This window comes from Erpetoichthys calabaricus, chromosome 3 (genome assembly GCF_900747795.2).
Source record: "Erpetoichthys calabaricus chromosome 3, fErpCal1.3, whole genome shotgun sequence".
Classification (NCBI taxonomy): domain Eukaryota; kingdom Metazoa; phylum Chordata; class Cladistia; order Polypteriformes; family Polypteridae; genus Erpetoichthys; species Erpetoichthys calabaricus.
This window is the reverse complement of record NC_041396.2, coordinates 114,742,315-114,765,065: the sequence shown is the minus strand read 5'-3', so window position 1 is coordinate 114,765,065 and position 22,751 is coordinate 114,742,315. Positions and strand designations below refer to the sequence as shown.

Below are 22,751 nucleotides of genomic sequence, written 5' to 3'. Positions count from 1 at the left end.
CATTTCAGTCCCCTCTCGTTCGAAGATCAAACGAGTATTACAGTTGTCTGCTGGCGTTAAACATCTAGCTGAAGGTCTTCTGCGAAAGTCAAAACATCGGGTCCATAGAAAACTGGGACCTCTTCTGGGAGAGGCCGCATTTCTTCACGTGGGATGATCTGCATCCAAATAGATTCTGCACCTGGGTCCTCTCAGAAAACATTGCTAAGGTAATTAGTCTCTCTTGACTCTATTTTTACTCTTAACCCTTTCCATAACGCTCTGCTAGGACGTGAATTTGGTAACAAAATATTCCTCCAAAGTAAACTGCATTAATACTCTAATAACTAACCTCAATGCATGTAAAAAAAAAAAAAAATAAAACTGTGCAGCATAAATACGAATAACTTAATTACAATTACACCTCTAGATGAACAACGTATTAAAACTATAAAAACAGATTATAGATTAAATAAAAAACACGCACAGAGTGGAGCTAATAAAAAAAAAACTAAATTTCTATCGCGAATACCCATAACGCACATACAATTAAGTTCTGACTCTTCCAAAACATTAAATATGGCTTTATTAAATGTTTGAGCATTAACCAACAAGACATTTTCCATCAACAATCTTATTAGTGATAGGAAAATTGATTTTATTGCACCAAGTGAAACGTGGCTTAGCTCAGACGGTGCAGCTATTTTAATCAAATCTGCGCCTTCGAATTACAGCTTTGCTCATGCGGATCACCAAGGTAAGAAAGGTGGTGGTTTAGCAAACATATACTCGAGTTGGTTAAAGTGTAAAGTGCCTTGAGCATGGGAAAGGCGCTATATAAATAAAATGTATTATTATTATTATTATTAAAGATGTCAGCTTTGGTAGATTCAAGTCCTTTGAGTATCCTGCCGTTGTTATTCATGGAGTTTGTCAGTTTCTAGTATCCATGTATAGACCTTCTAAATACAATGCGTCTTTCTTTGAGGAATTCTCAGACTTGGTGTCAATCGTAATTACGAACTATGACATGTTCGTATAGTCGGTGACTTTAACTTTCATATTGATAATCAGTGTGACCCGAAAGTAAAAGAATTCATGAACCTTCTGGACTCTTCATTTGAGACAGCACGTTAGTCAGCCTACACACAAAGCAGGTCATATGTTACTTAGTAATTACTAAAGGACTAAAAGTTGATGTGAACCAGATCATTGATATTGGTCTATCCGACCATTTTCTCTTACTATTTAATATAAAAATAATGATAGAAAATATTCACGAGAAGCATGTTAAAAAATGCTTCTCTGATTCATCAGCAGCTTCAAAATTTACAAACATTCTAAGCAACCAGTCCATTTGTAGTGCTTACTACAATAGTGAGAATAATGTAAATAGTAAGGTGGAAAATTTTAATACTAAGGTGAGAGCTGCTGCTGACAGTCGCACCTGAAAAGATAGTTAAAAAATCTTCTAGCACTGTTTATACCATGGAAGACCCAAATCTAAAGAGATCTAAAGAGAACATGCCAGAGAGCTGAGCGTAAATGGAGAAAAACTAAACTGATTATCCACTATGAGATATTGAAGGTTAAAATAACAGAATACAACAACATTGTCCGTCTTGAGAGGCGGTGTTATTTCCCTAGAATTATAAATAACAATTCTAGTAATCCCAGAGTCTTATATTCTACAATTGATCGTCTGCTAAACCCAGGTCACTCAATGGAATGCCTCCAAAATACTTCCAGTGAAACTTATGAGACTTTTTATCAAAAAATTAATTATATTAGAAATAATATAGTACATCTCCCCAATACTGATTCTCTTAAACCCTGGTACTCCATTATAAACAAATGAAATTCTTTCACCAGGATAGATTTACCTGATTTATATAAAATAATTTCTCAACTGAGACCCTCCACCCGTGTCCTTGACCCAATACCAACAAGTTTTTTCAAAGTAGTATCTGGTGTGCTAATCGATTGTATTCTTGACATAGTAAACTCTTCATTAGAATACAGGGGTCTTCCCAGACTGTCTTAAGACTGCTGTAGTTAAACCCCTGCTCAAGAAAAATAATCTGGGCTTCTGTGCTTTTGAAACTTTTAGACCTATTTCTAACCTCCCTTTCTTAAGTAAAATCCTAGAGAAGGTAGTCATTATGCAGCTAAATGACACCTCAATAAACATGCTATTCTTGAGAAGTTTCAGTCAGGTTTCAGAACAAATCACAGTACAGAAACTGCACTCGTTAAAGTAGTAAATGACTTGTGGGTAAATGCAGACAGAGGCCATTTATCTGTTGTCATCCCTTTAGATCTGAGTGCTGCATTTGATACCATTGATCACAATATTCTTAGAAATCGCCTTAGTCAATGGCTGGGCCTCTCTGGCAGTGTCTTAAATTGGTTTGAATCCTACCTGGCAAGTAGAACATTCTTTGTTAGTTGTGGTAATTATACTTCAAAGACCCACAATATTCTATATGGTGTTCCACAAGGGTCTACTCTGGGTCTGCTGCTCTTTTCGATTTACATGCTTCCATTAGGTCAGATTACCTCTGGGCATTACGTGAGCTACTACAGCTATGCTGATGACACACAGCTGTATTTATCAATAGCACCTGACGACCCCGACTCTCTTGATTCACTGACACAATGTCTCACTTGTGTTTCCGAATGGTTGAGTAGTAATTTTCTCAAACTAAATAAGGAGAAAACAGAAATTTTAGTGATTGGCAAAAATGGATATAATGAGGTTATTAGAAATAAACTTGATGCATTAGGATTAAAAGTCAAGACGGAGGTAAAGAATTTAAGGGTAACTATTGACTCTGACCTGAATTTTAAATCGCATATTAATCAGATTACTAGGACAGCATTTTTTCACTTAAGAAATATAGCAAAAGTTAGACCTCTTATAACACTGCAAGATGCTGAGAAATTAGTTCACGCATTTGTTTTCAGTCGGCTACATTACTGTAATGTACTCCTCTCAGGACTACCCAAAAAAGACATCAATCGATTACAACTAGTACAGAATGCAGCTGCTAGAATCTTAACTAGGAAAAGAAAATACGAGCACATCACCCTAGTTTTGATGTCACTACACTGGTTACCTGTGCCATTTAGAATTGACTTTAAAATACTGCTTATGGTTTACACTGCCTTACATAATCTCGCTCCATCTTATATTTCGCAATGTCTTACACCTTATACTCGTAACCTTAGATCTTCAAATGAGTGTTTACTTAGAATTCCAAGAGCTAGGTGGCGCAGTGGTAGCGCTGCTGCCTCGCAGTTAGGAGACCTGGGTTCGCTTCCCGGGTCCACCCTGCGTGGAGTTTGCATGTTCTCCCCGTGTCTGCGTGGGTTTCCTCCGGGCGCTCCGGTTTCCTCCCACAGTCCAAAGACATGCTGGTTAGGTGGATTGGCGATTCTAAATTGGCCCTAGTGTGTGCTTGGTGTGTGGGTGTGTTTGTGTGTGTCCTGCGGTGGGTTGGCACCCTACCCGGGATTATTTCCTGCCTTGTGCCCTGTGTTGGCTGGGATTGGCTCCAGGAGACCCCCGTGACCCTGTGTTTGGATTCAGCGGGTTGGAAAATGGATGGATGGATGGATGAAACTTAAAAGAAGTGGTGAGGCGGCCTTCTGCTGTTATGTACCTAAAATCTGGAATAGCTTGCCAATAGGAATTCGCCAGGCTAATACAGTGGAGCACTTTAAAACAATGTTGAAAACACATGACTTTAACATGGCTTTCTCATAGCTTCACCTTAGTTTAATCCTGATGCTCTGTATATTCAATTAATTATTATTATTCATGGTGGCTCCAAAATCCGTACTAACCCCTACTTTCTCTTCTGGTTTTTTTTCTGGTTTTCTGTGATGGCGACCTGTGCCATCACCACCTAATCAAAGCACCATGATGTCCCTCCATTGATGGATTAAAGACCAGAAGTCCACATGACCGTCATCATCAAGTCCTTCCATGAGAGCCCTGAATACAACAAGGACTGACTGTGAGGTCATTTATAGAATGGCAGAATGCCTAGAGGGGGCTGGGTGGTCTCGTGGCCTGGAACCCCTGCAGATTTTTTTTTTTTCCATCTCCAGCCGTCTGGAGTTTTTTTTTTTTTTTTTGTTTGTTTTTTATGTCCTCCTTGGACATCGGACCTTACTTTTATCCTATGTTAGTGTTCCCTAATTTTAATTCTTATTTATTGTCTTTTTTCATCATGTAAAGCACTTTGAGCTATATTGTTGTGTATGAAAATGTGCTATATAAATCAATGTTGTTGTTATCATCGTTTTATAACATGGCACCTGAAGCAGCATACTTGACCCATACATTTTGTTTACCATTGCAACTGAAGCCTTCAGCTTTTACAGGACAATCAAAAATATGGGAAATTAAAACAAAAATAGATTTCAAAAACTTCTTTACTGAGATGATATGGTGCTTTATGTTGGTTCCAATACTGAGCACTTCTGTGAGTATAAAATCTATAGAACTTCTCAAAAACATTTAAAGTTCAGTCTAACAAGAATAATATGGTGAATGGCCCCAGACATAGGCTCAGATGTTCTAATTTCTCTAACTGTTTCATAAACATCATTTTTTTAATCTGCTTAATCCAGGACAGGGTCATGTTGGAGGGCTGGAGACTATCCCAGCTGGCATAGGGTGCAAGGCAGGAACAAACCCTGGACAAGACGCCAAACCATTGCAGGGCAAACACACATACAAAACACACACACACACCAAATATACTCTAGGACCAATTTAGCAACACCAATTCACCTAACCTGTCATGGAAAAATACATCTTTGTCCCAAACATTAGTGAGCACACCGTAAATTCAAATATAGCCACATTATCGACTGTTTGGAGAAGCAGGCAATCTGCATTATGCGTTCTCTCATGTTACTCAGTGCCCAAACATGGCACACTAATTGCCTCTGCTTCACTTACCAACCCTTTTAGTGCCCATTATTTAAATTTACCTTAGTCAGCCAGCTGCCTCACCAAATCCAACTCTTTTACTCAGTTTTCAGACATCCATGAAAGTAATTCTTGTTGTCCTCATGTTTTCATCCACTGCTCCCATTCCTGATGTCTCATCCCCTAAACTTCATCATAGTACAAATCTATCCGCGATTCTGCATTTTGCCTCCAATGGCTATACCACTTCAGCCTGTTCCTTTGCAATCAATCATTTTAAATTTGTACAGAAACATTCTCATCTCAGTCCTTTCCAGATTTCTGCCCTAATTACTCATTATTCACTTCCATTCATCACTTCACACAGAATGCATAACTGCTCCCTTTAATAACGAAGAGTTCCTAGTGAGGGCAGAAATGGATGGTGGCAGGGCTTTCTCCAACTAAGTTTACAGTAATTCTCAATATGTAAGGTTACACCTCCTGTATCAGCAATAAACACCCATCATAACCTCAACAAATAAACAGCCGCACTTGTTCCCTGACAATCTGAGGTCACACTGCAACATCACTTATGAAGCGGTTTCCAACAAACTGAACTCTTATGAAAAAGGCACCAGTCCTGTCCACCTCTCTTGCTGTTTTTGTCCAGCCACCATTTTAATCTGTCCTGCCTTAGTCTCCAGGTTTTCCAATTCAATACAATATTATTGCTGCACTTACTTTAAGTAGAATTAGTCATGTGAAGTATCAAAAATGTTTTACCACACAGAATTAGTTAGAAACAGCTAGATGGCTGAACACTTAAGTTTAAAACTAAAAAGCTTAATAAAGTAAATATAGCATTAGTCACAAACAATAAAAATAGGTTTCACAAAATGCAGTGTTACCAGATTTTTTACCTTCATCATCTTCCTCATCATCACTGGACTCGCTGACATGAACACTGACAGATGTGTTTGGAGAATCAGTCCATTCAAAGTATACTCCAAAACCAATGTCATAATGATCAGTGGCAAATTCCCAAAATAGGTAAGATCCCTCCTCATGTGTTGGGACTCTGACTGTTACAACTTCTCCTCGTCCAACTGTGATTACAGAGTCTGCATCCTGTCTGATTTTCTCCTTGAAGTCTTTAATCTGGGGCCTTGTCCACATTGAAGGAGCTGCAATCACAGGAGAGGCATCTGTAAGGAAGAAAATGAATAAGTTCACTTTATGGAATGAGCTGTAGTATCAGTTTAAGAATTTTAATTTTGTGACAGTCTTACAGAAGATGAAGAGTAGACTTGTACAAGCTAATAGCATACAGCACTACAGACCTTTTGCTGCCCTCAATATATAGACCTCAATTGGTACATGTCTAATTCTTCAGTCTTATGTACTAGTCAATTAGAATCCTCATTAGGTAAACTTGAATAAAACAAGATGGGTGCTACCAAAAATAAAAGCACTTGCTTTCAGCAGCCATCATGAGATATCATGAGACAGTGAAATGATACTAGTGTCACGGAAACCAATACATCTCAAGGAAAACTCATCCAATGTTACTGCACCTCCATCACCACAACTGTGCATTGCCTCAGTGTGAACTAGCAAAAAGTATGATTTATTAAACCAGGAAATTTTTTTTCCCCCACTCCTTTATAGTGTTTGCATTTGTAACCCCATCTGAACTTTGTTTTTTTTTTTTTTGTTTAAACACTCTCCTAAAATGAGTAGAGCTTTATGGGATCAATTGCCATATCACATCTGTGACATAGTTGGGCAAGACTGTATTTTGGCATGGCTCTTTTGGCACCAATTTTGTACTCCAGTGCTAGGTGATTAATAGTAGTCCAATGGTCACTATGGAATTAGCTTCACATGGATGTTTTTTTTAAATTAAAGCCCATCCTTAATCTGAGCATTGCCGATATTCCTAATATGCTCATGGTGTCGCAGTCAAAGCCACCTAAAATTTTCTTATGGAGTGCCAACGGTGTGTGGCGCTCCCAATATCTATGCAAAAGGACGAAGGTTCAAGTCTTTAGAGTCCTGGTGCTTCCTGTCTTCCTATATGGTTGCTAGATATAGAGGCTATGCAGTGACCTGAGACAAAGACTTGATTCCTTTGGAACTGTGTCTCTTCGGAGAATCCTTGGGTACCACTGGTTTGACTTTGTGTTGAACGAGCGGTTGCTCATGGAGTCCCGAATTAGGCACATTACCTGCATTGTGAGGAAGCATCAGGTACAGCACTATGGCCATGTGGCACGATTCCCTTAGGGTGATCCGGCTTGCACTGTTGAGGATCTGAGTGGCTGGACCAGGCCAAGGGGACACCCACATAACACATGGCTGCAGCAAATAGAGGGTCATTTCCGGAGTGTGGGACTGGACCGCATGTCTGCCGTTGCCAACCAGGACCCAGAGCTGTTTTGTTCTGTGGTGGGTGCAGCAACGTGCTGTACCAGTGCATGCTCCCCAACCTGACCTAACCATTCCTCCTCTGAAATGTGTGCAGCACAAATATGCGCACAGACAGACACACACACACACACACACACACACACACACACACAATCTCTCTCTGTGGATGCTTTAGATAGCATCTTTTGCTCATATTTTCTTGTTACTTAATGAAGAGTCAATTAAAATGGGAAAACAGGCTCTTTATAAACAGGGCCTGTGTACAGAAAAATAATATAACCATTTCCCCCTTGTATGTCATTGCATTTTTCTGTAAACATTTTCCATTACTCTTTATTATCACCTGGTAAAAATGTGCTTGCATAGCTATTACAAGTGGTCAATATGGCCAAAAACCCATATCACCTCTGGTAAAAATTATGGAATCACTACTCTTGGAGGATGTTCATTCAGCTATTTTACTTTGTTGCAAAAACAAATATCACAGATATGAAACAAAACTATTTTATTTAACAGCTGAACATTCTGGAATTGTAAAACAAACATCAAAAAAATCAAAACCGAATACAACCCCAGTTGAACTGTGCACAATGCACATTTTTTATCCATCGAAACACATGTTAATGCTCTGCTATACAAATAGAATTGTGAACTAAAAAGTACAGATTTTTTTTCCCCTCGCCGCTCCCAAGCAAGCACAGTACAAGATGTATCCTGCCTTACCTTCCTGATTGAATTAATTCACCAATCTGGTTGAATCTCAGAGCACTCTGGGTAATATTCTTAAAAATCACATTTCAATTCACGATGAACATAATTCACAAGTCCACACACAAAGATACCTTTAAGACACAAATACACTGGCAGAAAATCACTTCCGACTTCTTGCATTAAAGTTTTGTGCTTTATATTTTAATCTGTCTATCAGTTTAACATTATTTTTTAACATACCAGCAAAACAGCAGAACTTTCTTCATCTGGTTCACTGGATTAACTGTTATATTGCCCGCTGCTAAATTAATGTTTATGAAGTTGTTTAAGTGCTCCATGGTACCACTGCTCAGCTTAGATTACTCAATAATTTAATTAAGTGGGCAAAGGATATTTAGTATAGTGTTTATTAAATGGACTACAATTATTGATAATTCATCTTCGTAAAGCTGATTTGTAAAAGACACTGACAGTTAATGGTATGCGGCTCATTTTGTTAGAAGGAAGAACTTTAACTTTTGGCTCCTCATACCTTTCGGTCCATTCTCTATTACATCTTCTGTTAAATCTGATTCAGGCACTTTTTCCATGTTTTCCATGTGAGAGTTGCTCTGTCCATTTACAGTAGGGCTCTCTCCTGGAGAAGTGGCGTGAACCTTTACTGCTCCAGAACTTAAAATAGCTGCCTCTTGCTGCTTCTGTAAGGCTGCCTACAAAACATATATTGTGCATATTGACAAGAAAATTAAAAGGAATATGCAAACAAATATGATCAAGAGTCAAAAATTATGAATTATGTTAATAAAACTATGTAGTAGCCCACTTCTGCATCATGCACACAGACTTATTTAAGCAAATAAAACTAATCAAAATAAGAGGACAGTGAAGAGACTTAGTAAAGAATTACAATTTATGTTAATATTTTTATTTCAAAAGATACAGTATATATTATTGTCAAAAGACAATACAAATGTCCACAAATTTTCAATAAAGCCATAAGGTAACTGTCATCCAAAAACTGCATGCATTAATTAGACTAGATTAGACCAGAAGGATTACAGTTGGAAAAAAGAAAGAAAAAGTTATCCTTAGACTCTAAAAACAGTTAAGTGTTGGTCCTCAGCAACCACATAACCATTTTTCTGTGATAAGTGAGGAAGCTGCATAGCATCAGCTTGAGAATGTAGAATGAAAAAAGTCACGCAAGCCACAAAGAATGTAAATGGGGAAGGGGCCTTGACATTCATTATTAGTTGTTACAGAAATTAAATACATATTCATATTCATAAAAGATACACGCAAATTTGATGAAAACATTTCAAGTTAAATCTTGATTTTTTTCTCCTCTGTTAGGGTAATTTAGACTAATTTTGTGCATTTTATATTCTAAAGAACCACAGTGTCTATATGGGTTTAAAATTGATACCTTGTGTATGTTTGGTTCCTTTCCTTAAACCCGAAGCTACCAAGGCTACATCCACACTACTACATTTTCATTTAAAAACACAGATACTTGTCTTAGTTTTCATCTTTGGTCCACAATACCTCAGTGTTTTTAACCCCAGAAAATTGACATTTTTTAAAACACTTTCCAAAGACATATACTTCTTAAAATAGTGCACCTGCAGAACACTGTGTACAGGTAAATGGTAGACTTTCAAAAATACAGACTGTTTGTTCTGATTAGTTCAAGCTTATTAAGTAGCCCTTCCTGATTGGATTCTACTCATTACAACATCTCATTCCCTGATGGGTCACTATTCAAGGAAGAAAAACATGTTCCTACATAGAGGCATGCATCTACATTGTGTTTTGTAAAGTTTGAATGCTGCATACATGCACAAAAGGCAAATTATTGACTGGTCGCTTTAGTTATGTGATAAATCCCAAAGCAGGCAGTGTAACCATCCCTTCAACGACTGTTACATTGCTGCGTGCACACCCAGTGAAGGTGAACATCTACATCATATGCATTTTTGGTCATTTTAGTGTGGCCGAGATATTTTTGTAAGTGATGCTAAAATGCTAGTGTAGATGGAGATGGTTTTCGTTTGAAAACAAAGTTTTTAAATCAAAACTCAGTAGTGTGGACATTGCCTACAACAGACTAATTTTCATCACAACCACAGAATAGGATTAAGAAAGTTCCGTCAATGGATGAATTCATTACTAAACCTAAAAAACATACTATTTTAATACCACAGGATCACAGACGACTAGCCTTTAATTCCATCATATGTAAATCTCTGCCACAATACTCATACAATAGAGACTTAGAAAAGTAGAATCACCAACATTTAAAAGATGTTTTGCTCCCCATATTTATTAAATCTGGGGCAGCATGTTACTACAGTTGATAGCACTGCTACTTCATGTTTAAATTCTCTTAGCCCAGTCACATATTATGTGGCGTTCGATCACGTTAGGGTGTTCTCCATCTACGCCTTCTGTGTACCAAAGAATTCAAGGTAAGGCTGACTGACAACTCTGAACTGGCTTGGGATGTGCAAGTGAATATGCCTTGCAATGGACTGGTACCATATAGTGCCGAGATAGATCTTCCATATCTCTTTACCAGAGTTATGAAAAAGACATAAAAATGCACATAAATGTAAATGTTAATTCATTTAGATTTATTAAGATTTACTAGAGGTACATACACTGCAAATCATTTTTCAGAAGTAGTGTTCACTATCAGGCTTCATATAAAAAACTGACTATAGATAACTAGTGATGAGTTCCCCGAAATCATGGAAATGTACGAGATATTCTCTGAACTTGAAGAATGGCATTAAAGTCAGTGGGGTGGACTAACTGAACTAGATTTGACTGGATTATAATGGTGCAGTCATCTTTAAAGTGTCCATGATGGCTAGGGAAACATCTGCCAACTATACTGGACTAATTATTATGGCCAAAAAGGTGACCTGAGCTGTGTGGCAGCAGTGCCAACCACAGTGCCTCTGTGATATCAAAGAAGAAAGAACACAGTCAGAGGCATGCAATCATAGATTTTGTCTAAATACAGCAGAAATGCCAAAATAATAGTCAGAAGTCAGAAAAAATATGTAGGTTTTTTAAAGGCAAAAATTTCAAAGTGATGTGTCATGACTGAAGCCACTGGCACATTCTGTTTTTTGAAGTTGTGCTGAAGGCTCTCTAAACGGTCTATGCTGATGCTTTGCACTTTGTACCCTATCAGAAAGATAGAAACATCTTGTAAATTGTAATAAATCTTTTATTATTATTATTATTTTTTCCATAGAGTTTTCTCTATGGGGAGTCAGGCTCTTTCAAGTTTTGATGTCACTCTTGCTGCACCATGTGGCTAATTATTATGCCTGCATACAGCATGCTCCTCCTTCTCTTATGTTAAGGTGGATCTTATCCACCGGCACATTTGGCTGAAAGCACAGATAACTCGTCCCACAGAGTCTGTAATGCAAATGTTTGGCATTTTATACCCAAGGGGGGAGGTCCCATCAATGTTGGACAGAGGAAGTTGCACTGGCCTCACAAAGCATTATGGGGGCACTGCTATTCGGCCAAAAAAAAAAAAAATGGTTGGTTTAGGAGGACTATCAGTTAAACAAGGGCAAACACAGCAAATGCACTGTGAACAATGCTTTGGCGAAATTCTCCGATCAACACAAAAGACTACAAAAAAAGTGTAACCTGCTATGCATCTTCTTTAAAAAGTCTGTATTGCATGAAATATTTTAAGAATATCAATTACTATGAACATTAATGGCTATGTTAATACCTGCTGTTGTGCCAGCTGAACTTGGTAGAGCTGCTGCATGTACTGCTGGTAGTGTTGCTCTTGAAGCTGCCGAATCAGGATCTGCTGCTGTTCAAAGTTTCCTGGGTACTGCTGGGCTGCATACTGTTGAAACTGAACTGCTGTTTGCGCATTTAAAGCCGCCATAATCTGTTGCCTGAAACAAATCAAGAAATCGTTTACTCACTCAGCCAGTTAATGAGAAGGTGAGAAAAACAGACATATTAGTGGCAGTTTTATTAAAGATTAGCATCCAAGGCTGTATAATACACTCAGGTAATTGGCATTGGTAACTGGAATGGAACAAATTATTATTGGCATTCATGAAAGGAAAAAAGTGTAAAATAAGCAGCACATTCAAGTTAGTTTTTAATCAATGAAAAAAGGAGAGAGTTTGCTGTGCTTGTTGTATTTGTTTGAGAATAATATAGTATCTTAGCTGGCAAAACATTTTTCTGAAATGTATGTGTTGAAATTAATTAGTATATCTAACAGTGATGCAACTCCCTCCATAAGTCCAAGACTTTTGCTATACTATTTAATTAGATTTAGGGAACAAATTGAGTGGAATATCCCAAACTACTTCTCTATGCAGACATTTTCAATGTCCTTGTATTTATATTTATGAACTGCTCTTCTGGCCATCTTTCCAAGTGGCCTGTTGGCAAAGATGTAGTATTTAATTGTTGACTTGGACGACTTTAGGGCGGAGTGGTGACTCTGAGGTTGGGATCTGCACTGGTAATCGGAAGGTTGCCAGTTCAAATCCTGTAAACACCCGAAGTGACTCTACTCTGTTGGGCACCTGAGCAAGGGCCTTAACCTGCAATTGCTCTGTCCTGGGTATGACGTTAATCTGCATCCAGCCATGCATGTAGGCCCTCCAACCTGCAGGGAAAAACCTGGGGGTTGGTGGCAGGATTGGCACTCCAGCCACGATAAAAAGCCTCACACTGTTCCATTCATTCTGAACTAGTGTGGTGCGGAGGTGTCACCCGCCACATGGTTGCACTTGGGTTCTAATCTGGGATCCTGAGTTGATTTGTCATGTGGTGGGTGCAGGAATGCGCTGTACCAGTGCGTGCTCCTAACCTACCTCTCTCTCTCTCTCTCTCTCTTGGCCGACTTAAGATGCAGCCAGACATTGTAATTCCCCGCAATGGAAAACTTTTTTCACTTCCACATTTTGTGGGGAACAAGATGCACTTGTGTTCTCTTCTTCGTAAATTAATCACTGCTTTAGTTGCTTTTTAAAATTTTTGATTCGTACCCCATTGCCTTATTTATGAATATTAACCATTTATCCTTTTATGATTCATGAATTCTATGCCTTTCTACTAAATAATAGATGGCAAATATGCTTAATATTGCTGAATATTACAGAAATTACTTAAGATTAATTTTTTGTAATTAAAATTTCACTGAATATTTCATTACCTGTATTTCCTAAAAAGAGAATGAAAAAACTTTGAAACTGGTGTTTGAGGGGAAAAAGAAGTATTTCTCAAATTAAGAAAAAGCCACTAGTTTCCTATATTTTGTAGTTCTTCTCAGAATCTGCTTTTCCAATACAAGGTCACATTTGAGCAGATATTTAGATTCATGATTGTCAAGCAACCCTGCAAATTTACATGGCAATACCACATGAACACCCATAGATGCTTTAAAAGGGCTGCCATGCCAATGGGGTGAGAGTAAGAGTGAAGGATGTCTTTATAGGAGAGGAAAAAAAAAAAAGTGAAACTTTGATAAGCATATTTGTAATTGGAATCTGGTCTTATACGGAGAGAAATTTCCAGCAAGACAGAGTCTTGAAGCACAACAATCTAGGGGGGAAAAAATGCAATGCTATGAACCATAACAATCATATTGCCATTTTTCCACCCCACTGGAAACCTGTAACCTACATAGAAGTTATCTTTATGACAGGTACTGTATACATGTTCCTGTAGTTTCTTTTGTGAACACCAAGAGCCGTTAAATCCAGAAAGGAATGTGTAGTAGTGCTGTTATATAAACGTTCTGTTCTGTTTCTCTGCTGTTGCCTTTTAAATACTGTAGAGAAGTTCAAAGAAGAGGTACTATCCATTTAGGAGGCTTAGGCTTCCTCACACTGCCTGTGTGCCCTTCATTTGTCTGTTGGACAAGCAGTAAGATCAGCAGGAGTGAAGCCTTTTAAATAAGGATACTACACAAAGGTTTAAGGCAAGTAAGTAAATTATGGCTCGTGTCAATAACCTTAACCAAACTAAACTTTCATCTACTCCAATTCCTTTTGGTGCTCAGGGGTGTTTGTTAACTGTCAGATGGTGGGTACAATAAATTTAAAGTAACTGAAGTGTTTCATACTGAAGAGCGTCTGCAGATACCAGAAAAAAAATAATTTTTTTTGAAGGAAAAGGCCATTTATACTGATATCTCCACATGGTACATAGACTTTAACTGAATTATTTCCTTAAACAACACACCAGCCAAGAATAATTAAGAAAAAAATAGTAATATGGGAAATATGTGACTAATTGAAATGGACTATTGAGCTGTTTCAGATATAAAGGCTATGATGTAAAAGTCTGTTACATTATTTTTTTATCCTCTCATGTGCTTGTTACTAGGGATGGGAATCGAAAACTGGTTCTTGTTGAGAACCGGTTCCCACTGTTTCAATTCCTTGGAATTGTTTGCCATTTTTTAAATGATTCCCCTATCGATTCCAGTCGCCTCGAATGACGTCACCACGTTGCGTAGCGTCATTTACCCAGCAGGAAACATGCCGCCTACGCGGCACAAACGGTCAAAAGTTTGGTTATACTTTACGAGAAAGGATGACAACAGGGCAACTTGCAATACTTGCAAAGTAGATATTTCATCAAAGGGAGGAAACACTTCGAATATGCAAAAGCATTTGCTCACAAAACACGCGATAACCTTAAATGAATGTCGTATTTTTGATCCGCTCCGGATTAGTGAATCTCAACCCAGCAGCAGCGGTAACGTTTGCACGTCCTCTCCCGTTAATACGGCAGGTAACTAATCAACTAACATTGCATATTATGTTACCGCGATTTGCCTTATTGCAAAACCTGCTATTACTGTGCATTGCATTTAGATGACCATGACGAGAGAGACAGACAGAGTCTGGCTGTCTCCGATGCTGGCAGTTCTCGCTGCAGTCTACCGGTAGCTTCTCCTTTCACAGAGGCGGGGAAAAGTAAAATGACACAGGCCAGGATAGACGAATGTCACCGAGAAGTGACTAAGTTTGTGGTAAAAGGCTTGCACCCATTTGCCACAGTAGATGCCCCCGATTTTCGGTAAGTGAATGTGTTTAATTGTAGGCTAAGTCAGGGAATGTCAAAGTTGCATGTTCTCCTCTTACCAGATGTTTCATCTGTTTCCATTTATATATCTTTTAGAGAAATTACAAAGACTCTGAACCCTAAGTACAAAGCCCCAAACAGAGACAGTTTAACCAACCACTTGATCCCTGTTTGGTATGCGGTCAAAAAGGCAAATCTGATTTCTGAGCTGAAACGTGTTGAAGGCAGTCGTCACTGCAGATGGATGGACAAGTTTTAGTCAAGATCATTACCTCACAGTAACGCTGCATTATGTCAGGAATGGCCAGGCTCAAGAAAAAGTCCTCAAAACCAAACCAGTGTACCAGGCACAGACAGGGACAGCTGTAGCAGAGGAGATTGATGAGATCTTGGAGGAGTAGGGTATCAAAGACAAGGTTGTGGCAGCCACTCTTGATATTGCGGCCAACATGGATGTAGCTGTCAAAATAGGTGATGGTTGCAGAATTGCACAGTGCACAGTTCCATTTGACTTGAGTTGATTGTATTTGTTGCTGGCTGATGTAGTTTTATTTTTGAGCGCTCAGCTCATATATACTTTTAAAAAGGAGAGTGTAAATGTTACTGGACATTCTTGTGTAATTGCCACAGAATAATTTATGTTATACTTTGTTATTGCTACAGAAGAGTATTTATTTTATTATTATTTTACATTTACAAATTTTTTTCTGGGGACCCCGTGGCACCCCATCGAGGAGCCGTAGGCTGTGGATCTCTTAAGATCTCACTGTTGGGTTTGTAAGGTCATGCTACTCCTAAATTTCTATCTTGTTCAAAGATAAGATATAAAACAAAGTTCTAAGCTAATCGACCTGGGTGTTCTCCTTTTTTAAAAATAAGAATCGATAGGAGAATCGATAAAGAATCGAATTGTTAAAACAGAATCGAAAATGGAATCGGAATTGTGAAAATCTTATCAATTCCCATCCCTACTTGTTACTACATAGGATTTTTTTCAAGCTGTGTAATTAGGTGTGGACTTCTGTGCAAGAGCTCTCTTTTCAACTTCTGTTCCATCTTCCAATCTAAGCATGTTAGAGGAATGTGCTTAGGGAATCAGTGTGTTTATATGTGCTTTAGTAACCTGGTTATTCAAAGAAACCCACTTTCTAAAATGCCATGTAAATCCTTATTCTTGTTAGAGAAACCAGGTTATTGGTCTCTGAGGGACCAGGTTAATAAACAGATTTCTCTATGAGTAACCTGGTTAGTTGCCCATGTAAATCTTTAACCAGGTTACAATTAAGGATTTCATAATCTGTACACGTGTTTACTCAAGTGCATCCAGCAGCCAAGGGTAGAAAACAGTGGAATCATCCTCAAAGAAATTTCCTGTGGCAAATGCTCAGACGACTGCATTATTCCTTCTACGGGTTGAAATAATCTGCTCCAATATATTAAAAATCGCTAAATTCAATGTCGATGAGCTGAATGTACAGTGCAGCAGCACAATCTAGGAGCAGCAGGGCAACGCATTAAAAGTAATATGCATTAAGTAGTCTGATAAGTATTGTGTAAGGTTACTTTAAAAAGTTACCTTACACAATACTTAGGTAATGAGTAATTTAACCAAGTTATTTTTGAAAGATTCATTCTCGAAACTGCTTGGCAGGCACAGTCTCCATGCTTGTTTTCAGATTCACGATGGAAATTCACGATGGTCGTTAATGAAGTTTAATCGTTTTTTTTGTGCATGTAAATGGGTGTTTTGAAGAAACCAGGTGTCTGTCTTAACTGGGTAACTCACCATGTCACAGGTTTTGTGTATGCATGTAAATGCACTCACTATAGGCAAATAATTCCGTCATTTAAAATTTGCTTATACAAGTATTTCATCTGTGAATGCTCAGAGGAGCTTACTTCATCAAGGCTACATTTGGATTTATCAGCTGGTGTGTTCAGTTCATGCTGCCTAACCAGCAGTGAAAGGTAAGAGGATTTTGGCAATTAGCAAGAAAGTGTGCCATATTACAGTTGCCATTAAAAATAGAGAACAATGGATTTAGAAATGGGGTAGAGTTAAAAGGAGAAAGTCTGCATGTGCCTAACGAAAGACCAGCAGAGTGCAGCAGCAGGTTTTGCTTTTGTTTTTTACTTGAAGGCAGACCACTTTTTTCCAGTGTCTAGCAACCAATTCAGTTTATATCCTTCATATTTGGCTTTTAAGGCATCATGTTCATAAATTATATTCATACATTACAATGCAAAAAATGTGTTTGTAAATAGAAAGTGCCATTTCCTGAAATACTTCAAGCACACAAATGGTTTTGTGCTGGGAATCTGTACCTTCCACAGGTGTGATCTATTAATTACATCTCTATTTTACATAGCACATTTAATATAGCACACCATCACAAGGTTATTTATGCTTATGTACGTTAATGAAGAAAATCTGTGTGTAAAAATACCCCCCCCCATATGTTTAATACTTAACAAATAGTACTGTAAAGGCAATTGTATGTCTGTTGAAGCTAGATGCATTCTAAACCCTACAGAAGGATACACTCAATTATATTTGCATGATGAAGTGCAAAGAATGTCTCTTGGTTTTTCAGAGTAAGAAAGTGACATGGCAGAGATAATTGTGGACTACATTTTTGTCTCTGCCATATTTTAGGAGTGAATTAACGGGTAACACCAGCAGTTCAAAGTTAAGCACTTCAGGTTATTTTGTATAAAGACAGGTGACTAGCATTTTTTAAACCAGTTATTTGGTTAAGTATTCACCTCTAATTAGTTTAAAAAAAAAAATCACAAACAATATAAAACAAAAATGATGCACATTTATCTCAATTACAAGAAAGGGGTCAAAAATAATATAAAATCAATGTTAAAACCTCATAAAATTTGCCTAATGTAAACTTAAGTTAAAATATGTCTAATAACTTACAACAAGTTGAAAATTTTACATAGGATATCCAATGCACTCTTGAATTCAAAGACTGTCAAATGTTCCATGTGGGAGTGCAGAAAGAAGCAAGTAGAGTAGGTTGTAGCAGAGAAGAAAACAGTCTAGTCTCTAGGGCAGTGGTGTTCAAGTTTGAACATCAGATACATTTGGATGTCTTTTACAGTCTAAATATTCAAAGTAAAATCAAAAATTTTGGAAGTCCCCTATCAGTGCCTAAATTCTGAACATCAATATGCAACACTGTGGAATTTTAGAGATTGCCATCTTGTGATTGCACATCATTTCCAAAAATAAACTATTTTAATATTTGGTTAGACAGCTACTATTGTCATTAAATTGACAGCCATTCTGTCCAATGAAAAGGAGTGCCCATTTCCTTTTCAGGTGCGAGGTGAACTGCAGAGCTCGTAATGGTTCTTATGTTGGAAAGATTAGAGGACTCCTTTGCACAGACCAGTACAAAATTAATGTCATGCCTTGACATGTATAGCAGAATTCTTATTACAAGAGAGACACATTTAAATCAATGCAAAATCTGTTTGCAATTATGTTCTCCTCCACCTCTCATCATTCACTGGTGAGCCTAAACTGAAGTGACCAAGTGTTACATGCTAGTATGTAAAAGACAGAGAAAACTGTTCAGGCAGTTGTTAGTACAGTAATCCCTCGCTATATCGCGCTTCGCCTTTCGCGGCTTCACTCCATCGTGGATTTTATATGTAAGCATATTTAAATATATATCGCGGATTTTTCGCTGCTTCGCGGGTTTCTGCGGACAATGGGTCTTTTAATTTCTGGTACATGCTTCCTCAGTTGGTTTGCCCAGTTGATTTCATACAAGGGACGCTATTGGCAGATGGCTGAGAAGCTAGATTGCTTACTTTTCTTTCTCTCTTGCGCTGACTTTCTGTGATCCTGACTTATGGGGATTGAGCAGGGGGGCTGTTCGCACACCTAGACGATACGGACGCTCATCTAAAAATGCTGAAAGATTATCTTCACGTTGCTATCTTTTGTGCAGCATGTCGGTGCTTCGCTTACTTAAAAGCTCGAAGGGCACGTGTTGATTTTTGCTTGAAAAACAAACTCTGTCTCTCTATCTCTCTTTGTCTGCTCCTGACGGAGGGGGTGTGAGCTGCCGCCTTCAACAGCTTTGTGCCGCGGTGCTTCACATACTTAAAAGCCAAACATTGATTTGTTTGCTTTTCTCTATCTCTGTGACATGATCTGCTCCTGACACACTCCTTTGAAGAGGAAGATATGTTTGCATTCTTTTAATTGTGAGACGGAACTGTAATCTCTGTCTTGTCATGGAGCACAGTTTAAACTTTTGAAAAAGAGACAAATGTTTGTTTGCAGTGTTTGAATAACGTTCCTGTCTCTCTACAACCTCCTGTGTTTCTGCGCAAATCTGTGACCCAAGCATGACAATATAAAAATAACCATATAAACATATGGTTTCTACTTCGCGGATTTTCTTATTTCGCGGGTGGCTCTGGAACGCAACACCCGCGATGGAGGAGGGATTACTGTATACAAGTAAATGCTTATTCTACAATATTCTACTGTTTTATGGTTGTACAGAAAGGACTGCGAATTTCATCGAAAAATATACAGTGGAACCTCGGTTCACGAACGTCTCGGTACACGTACAAATCGGTTTACGACCAAAACGTTCGCCAAACTTTTGCCTCGGTTCACGACAACACACTCTGTATACAAACAAGCCAGTTTTCCTTTCGGTTTGTACATGTTCAGTCTCTCCCTGTGCATTTCCTGTGCAGCGAGCAAGATAGAGAGCAAGACAGCACGCGACACACACACACACAGGTAGCGCGAGAGAGAGCCTGCGCACACACACAGGCAGCACCAGAGAGAGACAGATGCACACACACAGGCAGCGCCAGAGAGAGACAGACGCACACACACGGGCAGCGCAAGTGAAAGAGAGGCCTGGACTCTAAAGGTAGAGAAGGCAGTTAAAGAATGCACTGGGCTTGATTTTGCTTTCACTTCTGTTTAGAGCGATCTGTTCGTAGCGTGCATTGTTGCAATGTTACTTTTCTTGGTGCTTTATTAAATTACGGATTTTTTCAAATGTTCGTTTTTTTCCCTGTGCTTAAAACTCATTAAAAAAAGTGTTTTTAGCCAGTGGTTGGTAGCGCTATAGCGCGAACTATTGCAGTGTTAGTTTTCTCTGTTCAAGGTTTTCTCAGTGTTATTCAATGTTTTTACATTTAGTTTACTATTATGTGCATTCTATGGTTGAATTAACTATATTTGTGCTTAAAAACTTAAAAAAGATATATATTTACATACAGTTCGTATGGTCTGGAACGGATTAATTGTATTTACATACAATCCTATGGGGGAAATTGCTTCGGTTCACGACCAAATCGGTTTACGACCAGAGTTTTGGAACGAATTATGGTTGTGAACCGAGGTTCCACTGTACATTTTCTTTTATGATGTACTGAACTCTTGAATTAACAGTAGAAAACTAACTATCCAAAATTATTCTTTTGCACTGCTATAGCTTTAAAAGTTAAGAATTTTAATCTAAAATTTTCAGATATATATTTACATTGTTTCAACTATGCTGTATATCTTCCTATATAAATGCAAAATTATTTTTGAAAATATTTTATTGATTTTAATTAGACCCAGACAAACATTCCATACAGTCAAGTCAAATTTAACAAATCAAAGCAAAATTCAACTGCCAACCAAGAGAAAAAGAGAAAAGGCAGCAACCGAAGCTACTTTATAACACGAGCAAGGGTATCTTTTTACCCCAATATGGAAGCTTACTCTAAAATGTTATTGATTAGATCCTGCCCTATTTTTAAAAAGTTTTAAACAGATCCTCTAAGTGGGAATTTGATTTTTTCCAATTTCATGTAATATAGAACGTTGGTTACCCACTGACTTAACAGTGGTGGGGTGGGATTCTTCCAGTTGAGCAAGATAAGTCTACGTCCTAGTAGTGTAGTAAAGGGCATTACAGTTGGTTTGTCCTTCTCCAGTTTAAAGCCATCTCGGAGTACACCAAACACAGCTGTTAATGGGTTAGGGATGAATGTGATACTATGGCTGTCCAACAGGCACGCAACGATTTTTGTCCAAAATGTTGTTAATCTGGTGCATGACCAGAACATGTGGCCCAGTAAGGCTGGCGCTAGATTGCAACGTTCATAGGTTGAATTTTGCCCTGGAAACATTTTGGACAATTTTAAACAAGATAAATGCTCTCAATAAAAGATTTTAAGTTGAATGACTGAATGCTTTGCACATATGGAGCTTGAGTGTATTCTTGGCAGGGCTGCCTTCCACTCCTTTTTTGAAATATTAAGTGACAGATAAATGCAAAACTTACTCAAGATAACTAATCTGATTTGTGCAGATATTTATGTTACATCCATAAATAAAAAATATTACTATGTTAAAATTAAGTTAAAAATGTTTCCTTAAAATGACTTTTAGTTATAAAACCTTACTTTTGCTGTTCCATTCGAAGTCTTTCTTCCTCTATCTGTCTTCTTTCCTCTTCTTCCAGTCTCCTCCTTTCTTCCTCTTCTCGACGCTGCCGCTCTGCTTCCTGTCTGGCACGTTCACGCTCTTCTTCCTCAAGCTGACGACGTTTTTCTTCCTCAAATCTGGAATTAAGAAAAAACACAAAATGATCTGTTCAATCAGGCAATTAAGAATGCATATTGTATGGTATTCAAAAAGCTACTTTGTAACATGTGGTCAGATTAAATATGGCCAGACACTGGGCATGCTGGAGGGATACATCTCTTAAATGGCTTGACAACATCTGGGAACTGTCCAGAGGGAGTTATAAAAGGCTGCTGGGACCAGGGTTACCAATGAATGAGTAAATATTTATATAATGTTAACCTCAAGTTATTATATTTATTTTTAACCAGTTCAATGTTCTCACACTTCTGTTTGGTAATGTATTCGGAAAGAACCGGTAACAATAAGTACGGGGACCAGACATCCTCCTTTTCCTGTGCCTGGCCTATTTTACAGGCCCATATCATTGGTCTGACCAGGATATATAAATTTTCTAATAACAGTACTGTTCATCTGTTCAGCTTGATGAATAAAAGAATAAGTGAAATGGAGGTTTAAATAAATATCTCTTTAATAAATACCCTTTTCCAAGTGTTTCCTGTAATGCATACAATTAAGATTTTTATGTATGAATAGGTAATTAAATTGCATAATAGTAAAAGCTTAAAAGGTAATACAACTAAATTTTTTTTTTTTTTTTTTACACACACCAACCATGTTCTTAGAGGGAACAACTGCGATGGACCATTTCTCTTTTCTCACTAAATGCTTGTGCCCTAATGAGCAAAATGGTTGGAAAGCACCTACACTGAACATGTCTTTGACCTTGGACACACAGTAAGGAATTGGTTATAAATGGGATGGATCTGTAAGGGAATATTTCAAGTATGACAGCAGCATTAGGGTTTGTTCCAAAACAAATTTTATTTAAAGGGAAAGGACTCAAGGAATCTAAAAACACATTTAAAGTGCTCTCATAAAGATGTCTGTAACAAGGTTGAGGATTCTGATATGCTGAAAAAACAAAATCCTACTAAAAGGTCATAACAGGACAGGCTATAAATCCAAAAAGCTTTG

General features: G+C 38.0%; 1 protein-coding gene across 1 annotated transcript in view; it reads right to left on the bottom strand.

Annotated features, from left to right (window-relative positions):
• The window catches only part of acbd3 (acyl-Coenzyme A binding domain containing 3), a 62,626-nt gene that overhangs the window by 13,829 nt on the left and 26,046 nt on the right, over positions 1-22,751 (bottom strand). The window contains exons 4-7 of the mRNA XM_028797292.2: positions 21,593-21,751; positions 11,811-11,985; positions 8,580-8,757; positions 5,827-6,111 (exon numbers count right to left, since the gene is read on the bottom strand). Of these exons, the coding sequence (XP_028653125.1) occupies positions 5,827-6,111; positions 8,580-8,757; positions 11,811-11,985; positions 21,593-21,751 (797 nt within the window). The remainder of the gene's footprint in view (positions 1-5,826; positions 6,112-8,579; positions 8,758-11,810; positions 11,986-21,592; positions 21,752-22,751) is intronic.